General features: G+C 42.2%; 1 protein-coding gene across 1 annotated transcript in view; it reads left to right on the top strand.

Moving 5' to 3' along the window:
* Positions 1–18,057, top strand: part of NADSYN1 (NAD synthetase 1) — a 236,533-nt gene that overhangs the window by 199,646 nt on the left and 18,830 nt on the right. Inside the window, exon 16 of the mRNA XM_053689231.1 lies at positions 3,369–3,497. Coding sequence (XP_053545206.1) covers positions 3,369–3,497 — 129 coding nt within the window. The remainder of the gene's footprint in view (positions 1–3,368; positions 3,498–18,057) is intronic.

Raw genomic sequence — 18,057 nt, 5'->3', positions numbered from 1 at the left:
GACGTCTGTTATGTAAGGGATTTAGTGCACCCGCGCTATCTGATAAACAGAGGTTAGAGCACCCTAGACCATCGCTCGAACAATACCACATGAATTTTACTGTACACTACTACTGACGTCTGTTATGTAAGGGATTTAGTGCACCCGCGCTATCTGACATACAGAGGTTAGAGCACCCTAGACCATCGCTCGAGCAATACCACATGAATTTTACTGTACACTACTACTGACGTCTGTTATGTAAGCGATTTAGTGCACCCGCGCTATCTGACAAACAGAGGTTAGAGCACCCTAGACCATCGCTCGAGCAATACCACATGAATTTTACTGTACACTACTACTGACGTCTGTTATGTAAGGGATTTAGTGCACCCGCGCTATCTGACATACAGAGGTTAGAGCACCCTAGACCATCGCTCGAGCAATACCACATGAATTTTACTGTACACTACTACTGACGTCTGTTATGTAAGGGATTTAGTGCACCCGTGCTATCTGACATACAGAGGTTAGAGCACCCTAGACCATCGCTCGAGCAATACCACATGAATTTTACTGTACACTACTACTGACGTCTGTTATGTAAGGGATTTAGTGCACCCGCGCTATCTGACAAACAGAGGTTAGAGCACCCTAGACCATTGCTTGAGTATTATTAAATTAATTTTACTGCGCACCACCATTGACGTCTGTTATGTAAGGGATTTAGTGCACCCGTACTGACATACAGAGGTTAGAGCACCCTAGACCATTGCTCGAGTATTTGTTAAATTAATTTTACTGCACGCTACCACTGACGTCTATTATGTAAGGGATTTAGTGCACCCGCGCTATCTGACATACAGAGGTTAGAGCACCCTAGACCATTGCTTAAGTATTATTAAATTAATTTTACTGCGCACCACCACTGACGTCTGTTATGTAAGGGATTTAGTGCACCCGTGCTATCTGACATACAGTGGTTGGAGCACCCTAGACCATCACTCGAGCTATACCACATGAATTTTACTGCGCACCACTACTGACGTCTGTTATGTAAGGGATTTAGTGCACCTGCGCTATCTGACATACAGAGGTTAGAGCACCCTAGACCATTGCTCGAGTATTATTAAATTAATTTTACTGCGCACCACCACTGACGTCTGTTATGTAAGGGATTTAGTGCACCCGTGCTATGTGACATACAGAGGTTAGAGCACCCTAGACCATTGCTCGAGTATTATTAAATTAATTTTACTGCACGCTACCACTGACGTCTATTATGTAAGGGATTTAGTGCACCCGTGCTATCTGACATACAGAGGTTAGAGCACCCTAGACCATTGCTTGAGTATTATTAAATTAATTTTACTGCACGCTACCACTGACGTCTATTATGTAAGGGATTTAGTGCACCCGTGCTATCTGACATACAGAGGTTAGAGCACCCTAGACCATCGCTCGAGCAATACCACATGAATTTTACTATACGCTACAACTGGCATCTGTTATGTAAGGGATTTAGTGCACCCGTGCTATCTGACATACAGAGGTTAGGGCACCCTAGACTATTGCTCGAGTATTATTAAATTAATTTTACTGCGCACCACCACTGACGTCTGTTATGTAAGCGATTTAGTGCACCCGTGCTATCTGACATACAGAGGTTAGAGCACCCTAGACCATTGCTCGAGTATTATTAAATTAATTTTACTGCACGCTACCACTGACGTCTATTATGTAAGCGATTTAGTGCACCCGTGCTATGTGACATACAGAGGTTAGAGCACCCTAGACCATTGCTCGAGTATTATTAAATTAATTTTACTGCGCACCACCACTGACGTCTGTTATGTAAGGGATTTAGTGCACCCGTGCTATCTGACATACAGAGGTTAGAGCACCCTAGACCATTGCTCGAGTATTATTAAATTAATTTTACTGCACGCTACCACTGACGTCTATTATGTAAGCGATTTAGTGCACCCGTGCTATGTGACATACAGAGGTTAGAGCACCCTAGACCATTGCTCGAGTATAATTAAATTAATTTTACTGCACGCTACCACTGACGTCTATTATGTAAGGGATTTAGGGCACCCGTGCTATCTGACATACAGAGGTTAGAGCACCCTAGACCATTGCTCGAGTATTATTAAATTAATTTTACTGCGCACCACCATTGACGTCTGTTATGTAAGGGATTTAGTGCACCCGTGCTATCTGACATACAGAGGTTAGAGCACCCTAGACCATTGCTCGAGTATTATTAAATTAATTTTACTGCATGCTACCACTGACGTCTATTATGTAAGCGATTTAGTGCACCCGTGCTATGTGACATACAGAGGTTAGAGCACCCTAGACCATTGCTTGAGTATTATTAAATTAATTTTACTGCGCACCACCACTGACGTCTGTTATGTAAGGGATTTAGTGCACCCGTGCTATCTGACATACAGAGGTTAGAGCACCCTAGACCATTGCTCGAGTATTATTAAATTAATTTTACTGCACGCTACCACTGACGTCTATTATGTAAGGGATATAGTGCACCCGTGCTATCTGACATACAGAGGTTAGAGCACCCTAGACCATTGCTCGAGTATTATTAAATTAATTTTACTGCACGCTACCACTGACGTCTGTTATGTAAGGGATTTAGTGCACCCGTGCTATCTGACATACAGAGGTTAGAGCACCCTAGACCATTGCTCGAGTATTATTAAATTAATTTTACTGCACGCTACCACTGACGTCTATTATGTAAGGGATTTAGTGCACCCGTGCTATCTGACATACAGAGGTTAGAGCACCCTAGACCATTGCTTGAGTATTTATTAAATTAATTTTACTGCGCACCACCACTGACGTCTGTTATGTAAGGGATTTAGTGCACCCGTGCTATCTGACATACAGTGGTTGGAGCACCCTAGACCATCGTTCGAGCTATACCACATGAATTTTACTGTACACTACTACTGACGTCTGTTATGTAAGGGATTTAGTGCACCTGCGCTATCTGACATACAGAGGTTGGAGCACCCTAGACCATTGCTCAAGCAATTGAACAAATAACTTTGTAATATGAGAGCAAAAAGCCTTTAAGCTGTTAGTTCTGTTTTACTTTAAATAAAGATTGCAGCCTAAAGATAAGACAATAATGACTGAACAGCTGTTTAATAGTAACACTTTCAGCAGTAGTTAAGGGTATAAGAGTGAAAGGGAAGTCAGACACCAAGCTGCAGCCTACCCAACCAACCAGCTGAGCTGGAGATAACTAAATGTGCGTCTGAGGGGAGCGCAAGGCTCTTTTCTACGCACGGTGAGCTCTCTTTAGTGCTTATTCTGTAAATGCATTTCCCACTCCTGGTTTATCACATTCACAGGACGACATGGGTATGACCTACGCCCAACTCTCTGTCTATGGGAAACTGAGAAAGGTCATGAAGACCGGACCATACAGTATGTTCTGCAAACTGCTCCTTATGTGGAAAACAATCTTATCCCCCAGACAGGTGAGAAAAACTTGTTTACATGAGATGGAGAAATTAGACTATTTTATGATGGTGTTAAATTTAATTAAATAAATATATTTTCTCCCTCAGTAGTTTTCATATTTAACATTTTAGTCAGCCATCACTAATATAATTATTTAGATATTTTATGAGATTGTCACCTAAATATATGTCAAACATTTTCCACTTTAAAGGGACAAGAAACCCCAAAACTCCCTTTCTTTTTTAAGACACGATGAGTCCACGGATCATCTTAATTACTAATGGGATATTCACCTCCTGGTCAGCAGGAGGAGGCAAAGAGCACCACAGCAGAGCTGTTAAATTTCTCCTCCCTTCCGTCCCACTCCAGTCATTCTCTTTGCCTACGTTAGTGATAGGAAGAGGTAAAGTGAGGTGTTAGAGTAGATTCTTCAATAGGGTTAGATCCTTGCTCTACGGATGTATGCTCTAAATCTAAGCTTTTAGCGATTCCTTACAAGGGGATGACCTCGTTGGGATATCACTTGACGGAAATAATGTTTTTTTGAAATTTTAAGAATCCAATTAGCCTGCAGTTGGCTCTAAGACAGCATGAAGGACTTTCCGTCTTCACTCTGGCTTGGGTTCGAGATATTCGGGATCCCTGGGCAATAGAAAATAGTGTCCCAGGGATACAAATTAAAGTTCAAAAGTTTTTCCTCCCAGAGACAGGTTTCTGTTTTCAGGATTATCTGCAGATTAGACAAGAGGAGAGGAGTTCTTACACTGCGTAGGAGACCTCTCAGACCTGGGAGTTATTGTTCCGGTTCCCATACAGGTACAGGGTCTGTTTTTTTTTTTTATCTCAATTGGTTTGTGGTTCCCAATAGAAGAGGGAACCTTCAGACCACTTTTTAGATCTTAAGGGTCTAAACAAATGTCTTAGTGTACCGTCCTTCAATATGGAAACTATTCGTTCCCTTCTTCCCTTGATCCAAGAGGGTCAATTTATGACGACAGTGGATTTAAAGGACGCGTACCTTCATGTGCCATTCACAAGAATCTTCTCAGGTTCTAAGGTTTGCCTTTCTTGACAAACGCTTCCAGTTCGTGACTCTTCCTTCGGTCTTGCCACAGCTCCCAGTTTTCACAAACGCTCTGGGATTGCTGTTGGCGGTGCTTCGGTTACGGGGCTTTGCAGTGGCGCTCTATCTGAACGACATACTAGTCCAAGCGCCATCCTTTCAGCGAGTAAAATTTCATATGGACACCTTCCCACGCTCTCACGGGTGGAAGGTAAATTTGGAAAAGTGTTCCTTAGTACCAAACACAAGGATAATTTTCTTGGGAATCATAATAGATTACATGTCAATGAAGATTTTCTCACAAAATGTCAGGAAATCTGAGATTATCGATACTTGTCTAGTCATTCACTCCTCGGCCTTCAGTGACTCAGTACATGGAGGTAATCTGGCTGATGGTGGCAGCAATGGACATCATCCTGTTTGCTCGGTTCCATCTCAGATCTCTGCAGTTAAGCATGTTCAGGCAATGGATCGGAGATTATACAGATTTGTCTCCTCGAATACTACTGGAGCAGGAGACAAGGGGTTCTCTTCAATGGTAGTTGTCTCTAGATCATCTCTCCCAGGGAACCTGCTTTCGCGGACCATCTTGGGTGATTGCTACAACAGACGCCTAGGGAGCAGTCTGGGGCTCCCTAAGGGCTCAGAGGTTTTGGACTCAGCCAGCGTCTGTTCTTCCTGTAATCATTCTGGAGCTGAGAGCAAGCTACAATGTTCTTCTGGCCTGGCCCCAGTTAACCTCGGTCCAGTTTATCAGGTTCTAGTCAAACAAAATAACGTCAGTGGGTTACATCACTCATCAGGGAGGAACGAGGGGTTCCTTAGCGATGACAGAAGTATCCAAATAATTCACTGGGCGGAGGCCCATTCTTGCTGCCTGTCGGCAATCCACATCCCAGGGTTGGACAGCTGGGAGGCGGATTTCCTGAGCAGGCAGACCTTCATCCGGGGGAGTGGGAACTCCATCCGGAAGTGTTCTCCTGCTTTTTCCTCCGATTTGCTTTTCTTCCTCGGGTCATTGCTTGAATCAAGCTGGAGGGGGCATCGGTGATCCTCGTGCCACCGGTTTCGCCTCGCAGGATTTGGTATGCAGATCTGGTGGACATGCCATCTCTGCCGCTTTGGAGACTTCAGTTGAGGAAGGACCTTCTCATTCAAGGGCCCCTCCTTCACCCAAATCCGGTTTCTCTGAAACTGACTGCTTGGAGATTGAACGCTTAATATTATCCAAGTGGGGTTTTTCTGACTCAGTCATTGAGACCTTGATTCAGGCTCATAAGCCTGTCACTAGAAAGATTTATCATAAGATATTACGTAAATATCTCTATTGGGTGAAATCATGGGCTACTTATAGGAGTAGAGTTCAAATTCCTAGAATTTAGTTTTTTCTCCAAGAGGGTTTGGAGAAAGGTTTATTGTTAAGTTCCCTAAAGGGTCAAATCTATTTTGTTACACAACCGTCTAGCAAATGTCCCAGATGTACAATCATTTTGTCAGGCCTTGGTCAAGATCAGGTCTGTGTTCAATCCAGTACTCCTCCATGGAGTCTGAATTTAGTTCTCAGAGTTCTTCAAGGGACTCTGTTTGAGCCTATGCTTTCCTTAGATATTAAGTTGTTATCTTGGAAAGTTTTATTTCTTGTTGCTATTTCTTCTGCTCGGAGAGTGTCAGAGCTCTTGGCATTACAGTATAAGTCACCTTATCTTATTTCTCTTGCAAGGTGTATCCAGTCCACGGATTCATCCTTTACTTGTGGGATATTCTCATTCCCTACAGGAAGTAGCAAAGAGAGCACACAGCAAAGCTGTCCATATAGCTCCCCCTCTAGCTCCACCCCCCAGTTATTCTCTTTGCTGGCTCTAAGCACTAGGGTCTCTCTCGGGAGTGTAAAGTGAATGTGGTGTTAGAATTGTAGTTTTATTATCTTCAATCAAAAGTTTGTTATTTTAAATGGTACCGGTTTGTACTATTTACTCTCTAGCAGAAAAGTGATGAAGATTTCTGCTGAGATGAAAATGATTTTAGCATGTTGTAACTAAAATCCACTGCTGTTCCCACACAGGACTGAGGAGTACCAGAAAACTTCAGTTGGGGGGAAAAGTTTGCAGGGTGATCTGCAATAAGGTATGTTCAGTCAATTATTTCTAGACAAGACTGAGATAATGCTAGAAGACTGACAAGATCCCCATGTGGAAATGGGGAGAGAGTAAGCGCTAGAAAGCTTAAAAGGCTAGTAAAAAGTTCATTTTAATACATATAAAAATTTACAAATGGCAATCAGGCGCATGGATCCATGTCTGACTTAACAAAAAAATATATAATAAACAAAAAAATATATATATAATATAAAAAAATATATATAATAAACAAATCTAAAAGTATCTAAAAATATCCAATGGAGTAAAGCATGTGACGCTGACTTAGTGAGCCAGTGATGAGGAGTTAGAAGGACATGTACATTCAATAATATAAACAACCTAAGTGAGTGATTGCGTGCACACAATAGCTGTCAACAAAGAAAAATAGCATTCACAAAAAATAGTGTTCACAAAAATTGGCGTACATAAAAAATATTCAAATGTTCAACCGGTTATATGTAAGTGAATCCAGTAGTGTTTCCTCCAAAGTGACGTGTAGAAATATAACGTGAAGTCAATAATAGTAGAATGTAAAAAACGTTGAGTGGGTCAAATTATTGTGGTTCAGCTGCTAAATTAAAAAATTGTAAATCCGTGAGGTGTATAAAAATAAAAATAACTTGTGAAAAAATCCACGTGGAAAACTTGAATTCAAATAATAAACAAAGGTCAAAAATCAAAAGACAAAAATAAAAAGACAAAAATCAAAAGACAAAAATATCAAAAGACAAAAATAGAAAATCAGTGATAATATTAAAAAGCACTAAAGATCTAGTGAAAACAAATCCTTAATTCAGATGTTAAAAATCCTTGGTAAGATCCATAACAAACAAATACATCGATAAAATACCTAAAAGGGAACAAAAGAGAAACAAATAGTGCAACACTGTATATGATATATAATATAGGTAATTAAAACCAAGCTCACCAGTATGCCAACGCATTTCGGCCTAGACTAGGCCTTTCTCAAGACTATCATAGATTTTATCAATGTATTTGTTTGTTATGGATCTTACCAATGATTTTTAACATCTGAATTAAGGATTTGTTTTCACTAGATCTTTAGTGCTTTTTAATATTATCACTGATTTTCTATTTTTGTCTTTTGATATTTTTGTCTTTTTATTTTTGTCTTTTGATTTTTGACCTTTGTTTATTATTTGAATTCAAGTTTTCCACGTGGATTTTTTCACAAGTTATTTTTATTTTTATACACCTCACGGATTTACAATTTTTTAATTTAGAAGCTGAACCACAATAATTTGACCCACTCAACGTTTACATTCTACTATTATTGACTTCACGTTATATTTCTACACGTCACTTTGGAGGAAACACTACTGGATTCACTTACATATAACCGGTTGAAGATTTGAACATTTTTTATGTACGCCAATTTTTGTGAACACTATTTTTCTTTGTTGACAGCTATTGTGTGCACTCAATCACTCACTTAGGTTGTTTATATTATTGAATGTACATGTCCTTCTAACTCCTTATCACTGGCTCACTAAGTCAGCGTCACATGCTTTACTCCATTGGATATTTTTAGATACTTTTAGATTTGTTTATTATATATATTTTTTTATATTATATATATATATTTTTGTTTATTATATATTTTTTTGTTAAGTCAGACATGGATCCATGCGTCTGATTGCCATTTGTAAATTTTTATATGTATTAAAATGTACTTTTTACTAGCCTTTTAAGCTTTCTAGCGCTTACTCTCTGCCCATTTTAACTTTTATTGTTAGCCTACTAGGAGGCTATATAGTTAGTAAGCTTAAGGCCCTGGGTGTAGCGCTCAGTCCACTTCTCCTGTTCTTATAGAAAGATCCCCATGTGGGGAGGGTAAGCTATGTTCACAGACTTAGTAAGGAATTGAATGCTTACATAATAGGGCTAATATACTGGTTATTATTATTATTCTTTATTTATAAAGCGCCAACAGATTCCGCAGAGCTGCCCATGGGTACAAGGATAACAGTACAGTGGAGAAACAATACGATAAGACACAACATTTTACAGACAAATACAGGGGGAATTGAGGGCCCTGTTCCAGTGGGAACTTACAATCTAGATGGGTAGGAGGATTGGAAACAGGAGGTGGGGACTGCAGAGGTGAGAATGATATTAGTGAGGAGATAGACAACTGTTAGTTAATTGGTTAGTTTGTTAATAAGTCGGGTGATTAGCTTCCCTGAACAGAAAGGTCTTTAGGGAACGTTTAAAGGAGGAGAGGTTAGGGGCAAGTCTGACATCTCGAGGAAGTGCGTTCCAGAGGGTTGGTGCCGCACGAGAGAAGTCCTGTAGTCTAGAATGAGAGGAGGTGATGGTAGAGGATGCAAGAAGCAGGTCGTTGTTGGATCTTAGGGGACGGGCAGGAGTATATTTGTTGATGAGTGAGGACAGGTAGGGTGGGGCAGCATTGGTGAGGGCTTTGTAGGTCAGGGTGAGAATTTTGAATTTAACTCTGTTGTGAATGGGGAGCCAGTGAAGGGACTCACAGAGAGGCGGAGCAGAAACAGAGCGTCGAGAGAGATGGATTAGTCTGGCAGATGCATTTAGGACGGATTGGAGGGGAGAAAGGCGGGAGAGAGGGAGGCCAGTTAGTAAGTTGTTACAGTAGTCAAGTCGGGAAATTACCAGGGAGTGGATGAGCTGTTTAGTAGTTTCAGCACTCAGAAAGGGGCGAATTTTGGAGATATTGCGTAGGTGGTTGCGGCAGGATGAAGAGAGCAGTTGGATGTGGGGAATGAAGGACAGATTTGAGTCAAGCGTGACTCCGAGGCAGCGGACTTGGGGTGATGGGGAGATAGTGGTGCCGCCAACAGTGATAGAAAAATTAGAGACTGGAGTGGAGCTAGAGGGGGGAATTAGAAGTAGTTCGGTCTTGGACATATTTATTTTTAGGTGGTGAGAGGCCATCCAAGAGGAAATGCCAGATAAGCAGTCGCTGATGTGAGAGTTGACAGAAGGAGAGAGTGCAGGGGTGGAAAGGTAGATCTGGGTATCGTCAGCATAGAGGTGATAGCTGAAGCCATAGCTGTTGACAAGTTTACCCAGTGAAGAAGTGTAAATAGAGAAGAGTAGAGGACCCAGGACAGAGCCTTGAGGTACTCCAACTGACAGGGGCAATAGAGAGGAGGAGTCACCAGCAAAAGAGACTGAGAAGGATCTGTTAGAGAGATAAGAGTGAATCCAGGAGAGGGCAGTGTCACAGAGACCAAGAGAACTGAGAGACTGTAGGAGAAGGGGATGGTCAACAGTGTCAAAGGCAGCAGATAGGTCAAGTAAGATGAGTATAGAATAGTAGCCTTTGTTTTTAGCAGAAAGGAGATCGTTAGTAACCTTGGTGAGGGCAGTTTCAGTTGAGTGTTGGGGACGGAAGCCAGATTGCAGGGGGTCGAGCAATGAGTTGGAGGAGAGGAAGTGGATTAGGCGATTGAAGTTTTTCGAGGAGTTTTGAAGCTAGTAGGAGCAGTGATATGGGGCGGTAGTTTGCAGGGGAGTTAGGGTCGAGGGAGGGTTTTTTGAGGATGGGGGTGACCTTCGCCTGTTTGAAGGAGGCATGGAATGAGCTGGTAGAAAGGGATAGGTTAAATATGTGAGTAAGAGCCGGAGTAAGGGTGGTAGACAAAGGAGGGATTAGATGTGAAGGAATAGGGTCAAGTGGGCAGGTAGTGAGGTGTGAGGAAGACAAAAGGGAAGCCACTTCACTCTCAGTGGTTGGGAGGAGGGTGCAGAGAGTGGCAGAGGGGGTGACTGGGAGCGGAGTTGGGAGATTGCAGGTTTGTGTTGGGATGTTTCCTCGGATTGCAAGTGTTTTATTGAGAAAATAGTCAGCGAGGTCTTGATCACTGAATGCAGATGAGGGGGGTGGTGCAGGTGGGTAGAAGAGAGAGTTGAAAATAGAGAAGAGTCTTTTAGGGTTTGAGGAGTGAGTGGATATAAGAGAGGAGAAGTAGGTTTGCTTAGCTAAGCGAAGGGCAGAGGTGTAAGAGTAGAGAATGAACTTATAGTGCATGAAATCATGTTCAGAGCGGGATTTCCCCCAGGCACGCTCAGCAGTGCGGGAGCATTTTTGTAGGTGACGCGTTTGTTGGGATTGCCAGGGTTGGAGCTGACGACGTGGGGCTTTGCGAGGTTGGGGTGGAGCGAGAGTGTCAAGTGCAGCAGAGAGAGTATTGTTATAGTGGGTTATAGCAAGGTCAGGGCAGGATATCGTGGAAGTGTGGGGGAGGCGTAGTTGAATGAGATTTGAGAGTTGGGGAGCATCCACAGTGTGCAGATTTCTGCTGTTGCGGGGGCGAGAGGGGGAAGTAGGTTTAGTATCTATATTAGGATTAAAGGTGAGCAGATGGTGGTCTGAGATGGGAAATGGGCGACATGCAACATTAGAGAGAGAGCAGAGATAGGAGAATACCAGATCAATCGAGTGTCCATCAAGGTGGGTAGGGTATATGGTGGATTGTGACAGGCCGAAGGAGTTAGTGAGTGAGAGAAGTTTAGAGGCAGCAGGGGCAGATGGGTTGTCAATGGGGATGCTGAAGTCCCCTAGAATTAGAGCAGGTGTATTTGTGGAGAGAAAGTAAGGAAGCCAGGCAGCAAAGTTGTCAAGGAATTGGGAAGTTGGTCCAGGGGGGCGATAGATAACTGCCACTCTGAGAGAGAGAGAGAGAGAGAGAGAGGGGAGAACAGGCGAATGCAGTGGACTTCAAAGGAAGAAAAGGAGAGAGATGGAAATGGGGATAGGCACTGATAGGAACAGGAGGGGGAGAGTAAGATGCCAACACCGCCACCATGTCTCTCACCTGGCCTAGGTGTGTGGCTAAAGTGAAGACCACCGTGTGTGAGAGCAGCAATGGAAGCAGTGTCAGAGGAAGATAGCCAGGTTTCAGTAATAGCTAAGAGGTTGAAAGCGTTGGAAACAAACAGGTCTTGAACAGTTGTAAGCTTGTTACAGACGGAGCGAGCATTCCAGAGGGCACAAGAAAAGGGAGGGGTTAGGCGCTGTGTGTTAATTGAGATGAGATTGTTGGTATTGCGTGACCTAGGATTTTTGTAGTGGGAGATGGAGCGAGAGTGTAAAAGTGTGGCGATTGTTGCAGGGCCATGGTTAGGAGAGACATCACCAGCAGCAAGCAGTAGTAGCAGTGAGAGAGACAGAAGGTTAGAGTGAGATTTGTAGGAGCGGGAATGGTTAGACACAGGAGAGTTAGAGGGGGAAGAGTTTCTAAGGAAACAAAGTAGTTCATGAGAGGACAGCATAGGGGATGAGAGAAGGGAGGGGGAGATATGGATAGTGTGGGGATTGTTGTTATAGGGACATGCAGTGATTTTTAGGAGAAGGGAAGACAGACGGCTAGATTTAGAGTTCGGCGGTAGCCGTCAAAACCAGCGTTAGAGGCTCCTAACGCTGGTTTTAGGCTACCGCCGGTATTTGGAGTCAGTGATTAAAGGGTCTAACGCTCACTTTACAGCCGCGACTTTTCCATACCGCAGATCCCCCTACGCCATTTGCGTAGCCTATCTTTTCAATGGGATCTTCCTAACGCCGGTATTTAGAGTCGTTTCTGCAGTGAGCGTTAGAGCTCTAACGACAAGATTCCAGCCGCCTGAAAATAGCAGGAGTTAAGAGCTTTCTGGCTAACGCCGGTTTATAAAGCTCTTAACTACTGTACCCTAAAGTACACTAACACCCATAAACTACCTATGTACCCCTAAACCGAGGTCCCCCCACATCGCCGCCACTCGATTAAAAATTTTAACCCCTAATCTGCCGACCGCCACCTACGTTATACTTATGTACCCCTAATCTGCTGCCCCTAACACCGCCGACCCCTGTATTATATCTATTAACCCCTAACTTGCCACCCACAACGTCGCCGCAAGCTACTTAAAATAATTAACCCCTAATCTTCCGACCGCAAATCGCCGCCACCTACGTTATCCCTATGTACCCCTAATCTGCTACCCCTAACATCGCCGACCCCTATGTTATATTTATTAACCCCTAATCTGCCCCCCACAACGTCGCCGACACCTACCTACACTTATTAACCCCTAATCTGCCGAGCGGACCTGAGCGCTACTATAATAAAGTTATTAACCCCTAATCCGCCTCACTAACCCTATCATAAATAGTATTAACCCCTAATCTGCCCTCCCTAACATCGCCGACACCTACCTTCAATTATTAACCCCTAATCTGACGACCGGAGCTCACCGCTATTCTAATAAATGTATTAACCCCTAAAGCTAAGTCTAACCCTAACACTAACACCCCCCTAAGTTAAATATAATTTTTATCTAACGAAATAAATTAACTCTTATTAAATAAATAATTCCTATTTAAAGCTAAATACTTACCTGTAAAATAAATCCTAATATAGCTACAATATAATTTATAATTATATTATAGCTATTTTAGGATTAATATTTATTTTACAGGCAACTTTGTAATTATTTTAACCAGGTACAATAGCTATTAAATAGTTAAGAACTATTTAATAGTTACCTAGTTAAAATAATAACAAATTTACCTGTAAAATAAATCCTAACCTAAGATATAATTAAACCTAACACTACCCTATCAATAAAATAATTAAATAAACTACCTACAATTACCTACAATTAACCGAACACTACACTATCAATAAATTAATTAAACACAATTGCTACAAATAAATACAATTAAATAAACTATCTAAAGTACAAAAAATAAAAAAGAACTAAGTTACAGAAAATAAAAAAATATTTACAAACATAAGAAAAATATTACAACAATTTTAAACTAATTACACCTACTCTAAGCCCCCTAATAAAATAACAAAGACCCCCAAAATAAAAAATTCCCTACCCTATTCTAAATTTAAAAAGTTACAAGCTCTTTTACCTTACCAGCCCTGAACAGGGCCCTTTGCGGGGCATGCCCCAAGAATTTCAGCTCTTTTGCCTGTAAAAAAAAACATACAATACCCCCCCCCCAACATTACAACCCACCACCCACATACCCCTAATCTAACCCAAACCCCCCTTAAATAAACCTAACACTAAGCCCCTGATGATCTTCCTACCTTGTCTTCACCATGCCAGGTTCACCGATCCGTCCTGGCTCCAAGATCTTCATCCAACCCAAGCAGGGGCTAGACATCCACTGAAGAAGTCCAGAAGAGGGTCCAAAGTCTTCCTCCTATCCGGCAAGAAGAGGACATCCGGACCGGCAAACATCTTCTCCAAGCGGCATCTTCTATGTTCTTCCATCCGATGACGACCGGCTCCATCTTGAAGACCTCCAGCGCGGATCCATCCTCTTCTTCCGACGACTAGACGACGAATGACGGTTCCTTTAAGGGACGTCATCCAAGATGGCGTCCCTCGAATTCCGATTGGCTGATAGGATTCTATCAGCCAATCGGAATTAAGGTAGGAATTTTCTGATTGGCTGATGGAATCAGCCAATCAGAATCAAGTTCAATCCGATTGGCTGATCCAATCAGCCAATCAGATTGAGCTCGCATTCTATTGGCTGTTCTGATCAGCCAATAGAATGCGAGCTCAATCTGATTGGCTGATTGGATCAGCCAATCTGATTGATCTTGATTCTGATTGGCTGATTCCATCAGCCAATCAGAAAATTCCTACCTTAATTCCGATTGGCTGATAGAATCCTATCAGCCAATCGGAATTCGAGGGACGCCATCTTGGATGACGTCCCTTAAAGGAACCGTCATTCGTCGTCTAGTCGTCGGAAGAAGAGGATGGATCCGCGCTGGAGGTCTTCAAGATGGAGCCGGTCGTCATCGGATGGAAGAACATAGAAGATGCCGCTTGGAGAAGATGTTTGCCGGTCCGGATGTCCTCTTCTTGCCGGATAGGAGGAAGACTTTGGACCCTCTTCTGGACTTCTTCAGTGGATGTCTAGCCCCTGCTTGGGTTGGATGAAGATCTTGGAGCCAGGACGGATCGGTGAACCTGGCATGGTGAAGACAAGGTAGGAAGATCATCAGGGGCTTAGTGTTAGGTTTATTTAAGGGGGGTTTGGGTTAGATTAGGGGTATGTGGGTGGTGGGTTGTAATGTTGGGGGGGGGGGGTATTGTATGTTTTTTTTTACAGGCAAAAGAGCTGAAATTCTTGGGGCATGCCCCGCAAAGGGCCCTGTTCAGGGCTGGTAAGGTAAAAGAGCTTGTAACTTTTTAAATTTAGAATAGGGTAGGGAATTTTTTATTTTGGGGGTCTTTGTTATTTTATTAGGGGGCTTAGAGTAGGTGTAATTAGTTTAAAATTGTTGTAATATTTTTCTTATGTTTGTAAATATTTTTTTATTTTCTGTAACTTAGTTCTTTTTTATTTTTTGTACTTTAGATAGTTTATTTAATTGTATTTATTTGTAGCAATTGTGTTTAATTAATTTATTGATAGTGTAGTGTTAGGTTAATTGTAGGTAATTGTAGGTAGTTTATTTAATTATTTTATTGATAGGGTAGTGTTAGGTTTAATTATATCTTAGGTTAGGATTTATTTTACAGGTAAATTTGTAATTATTTTAACTAGGTAACTATTAAATAGTTCTTAACTATTTAATAGCTATTGTACCTGGTTAAAATAAATACAAAGTTACCTGTAAAATAAATATTAATCCTAAAATAGCTATAATATAAATGTAATTTATATTGTAGCTATATTAGGATTTATTTTACAGGTAAGTATTTAGCTTTAAATAGGAATCATTTATTTAATAAGAGTTAATTTATTTCGTTAGATAAAAATTATATTTAACTTAGGGGGGTGTTAGTGTTAGGGTTAGACTTAGCTTTAGGGGTTAATACATTTATTAGAATAGCGGTGAGCTCCGGTCGGCAGATTAGGGGTTAATAATTGAAGGTAGGTGTCGGCGATGTTAGGGAGGGCAGATTAGGGGTTAATACTATTTATGATAGGGTTAGTGAGGCGGATTAGGGGTTAATAACTTTATTATAGTAGCGCTCAGGTCCGGTCGGCAGATTAGGGGTTAATAAGTGTAGGTAGGTGTCGGCGACGTTGTGGGGGGCAGATTAGGGGTTAATAAATATAACATAGGGGTCGGCGATGTTAGGGCAGCAGATTAGGGGTACATAAGGATAACGTAGGTGGCGGCGGTTTACGGAGCGGCAGATTAGGGGTTAAAAGTGTAATGCAGGGGTCAGCGATAGCGGGGGCGGCAGAATAGGGGTTAATAAGTGTAATGCTAGGGGTGTTTAGACTCGGGGTACATGTTAGGGTGTTAGGTGCAGACGTAGGAAGTGTTTCCCCATAGGAAACAATGGGGCTGCGTTAGGAGCTGAACGCTGCTTTTTTGCAGGTGTTAGGTTTTTTTTCAGCTCAAACAGCCCCATTGTTTCCTATGGGAGAATCGTGCACGAGCACGTTTTTGAGGCCGGCCGCGTCCGTAAGCAACTCTGGTATCGAGAGTTGCATTTGCGGTAAAAATGCTCTACGCTCCTTTTTTGGAGCCTAACGCAGCATTTGTTTGAACTCTCGATACCAGAGTTAAATTTATGGTGCGGCCAGAAAAAAACCCGCGGAGCGTTAACAGCCCTTTTACCGCCGAACTCTAAATCTAGGCCAGAGAGAGCAGAAAAGGCATAGAAAGCATTGTGTAGAAGTATAGTTATTAAGTTTAGCTGTTAGTTGGTCTGCAGTTTCAACCTCCAGTTTCTAACTCCAGTGTGCTGACTCTTGCTACTTGTAACAGAGAGCTACTTAGAACAGAGAGCCATCGGCCCAAAATGAGCCTTAAGCCTTCTCCATATGTAGGAGTGAGAAGTGATGAAATGATTCTAGGCAGCTGTTACAGGCAGTTTTAGCTAGCAGGAATTACACACTTGCAAATTAGAGAGGGGGTGGGGTGAAAGGCTGAATAAGTTTAGACAATATAAGATAAAATGATTACAGGTAGACAAAATGGAGACAGAGAAAATGGTTACCAGAGGAGTCTAGCACAGATTAAAGGGGCGTTTAAAAGCAGTCAGTTAGGCAGAAGCAGGAAGACATACCAGAGGAGTCTAGCACAGATTAAAGGGGCGTTTAAAAGCAGTCAGTTAGGCAGAAGCAGGAAGACATACCAGAGGAGTCTAGCACAGATTAAAGGGGCGTTTAAAAGCAGTCAGTTAGGCAGAAGCAGGAAGACATACCTGTAGAGAGATGAGATGAAATAGGATTAAAATCGTGAATATTGGTCCAGTGTGCTAACTCTTGCTACTTGTAACAGAGAGCTACTTAGATCAGAGAGCCATCGGCCCAAAATGAGCCTTAAGCCTTCTCCATATGTAGGAGTGAGAAGTGATGGAATGACTTCTCACTCCTCCTGCTTGACACTTATTCAGGGCAATCGATTGTTTTTTCTAAGGAAAAATCGTTTTGCAAGACACTTTGAAAGCCCTTTTGGGTTCTTTCTGGGGTTATTACCACATGGCTGTTTTTTAGTCACTTAGGAGTGATTTACTAGGCCTCAGATGCGCACTTAGAATTGCAGATAAGTTCATGCTGTTTCACATGGAGGGTCCTGCTGATGTTTGAGGGCCTAAAAGAAGCTATATTCCCCCAAATCTGATCCCTAAGGGAAGGTAGGGCCACAGCAAGGCTGTGGCAAGGTGCTGTAGTGATTTAACCAGGTGTTGGCTTTAGGCTGCTCCGGTTTGGGCATTAACCTTTTAACGCCATTATGCCGTTCTATTCCGACATAATCGTTTTGAAACTTGGGGTGCAATCTTATTAAGGCTTTAGCTACATACTGTGAACATTTCAGAAAGATTGGTGCATTTTTCACCGTTTTGTAAAATTGTGTGCTCTTTTTATCTCTTAAAGGCACAGTAACGTTTTTTTCAAATTGTGTTTTTTATTTGATTAAAGTGATTCCAAGCCTGCTTGTGTATACTACTAGTCTGTTAAACATGTCTGACACTAAGGAAAATCCTTGTTCAATGTGTTTAGAAGCCATGGTGGAACCCCCTCTCAGAATGTGTCCCACTTGTACTGATATGTCTATACACTTTAAAGATCATATTGTTGCACTTAAGAATGTGGCCCAAGATGATTATCAGACTGAAGGTAACGAGGGTAGCCCGTTGCCTCTCCCCAAGTGTCACAACCAGTTACGCCCGCGCAAGCGACGCCTAGTACCTCTAGTGCGTCTAACCCTTTTACATTACAAGACTTAGCGGCAGTCATGGATAATTCTCTTACAGCCTTCTTATCTAAACTGCCCGTGTTACCTGCAAAGCGTGATAGCTCCGTTTTAAGAACAGATTATGAGCATTCTGATGCTTTGGTAGCCGTATTTTATATACCCTCACAACGCTCTGAAGTGGGAGCGAGGGATTTGATGTCTG

Source organism: Bombina bombina, chromosome 7 (genome assembly GCF_027579735.1).
Source record: "Bombina bombina isolate aBomBom1 chromosome 7, aBomBom1.pri, whole genome shotgun sequence".
Taxonomy (NCBI): Eukaryota; Metazoa; Chordata; class Amphibia; order Anura; family Bombinatoridae; genus Bombina; species Bombina bombina.
The sequence above is the reverse complement of the archived record's forward strand: the minus strand, read 5'-3'. Positions and strand labels throughout refer to the sequence as shown.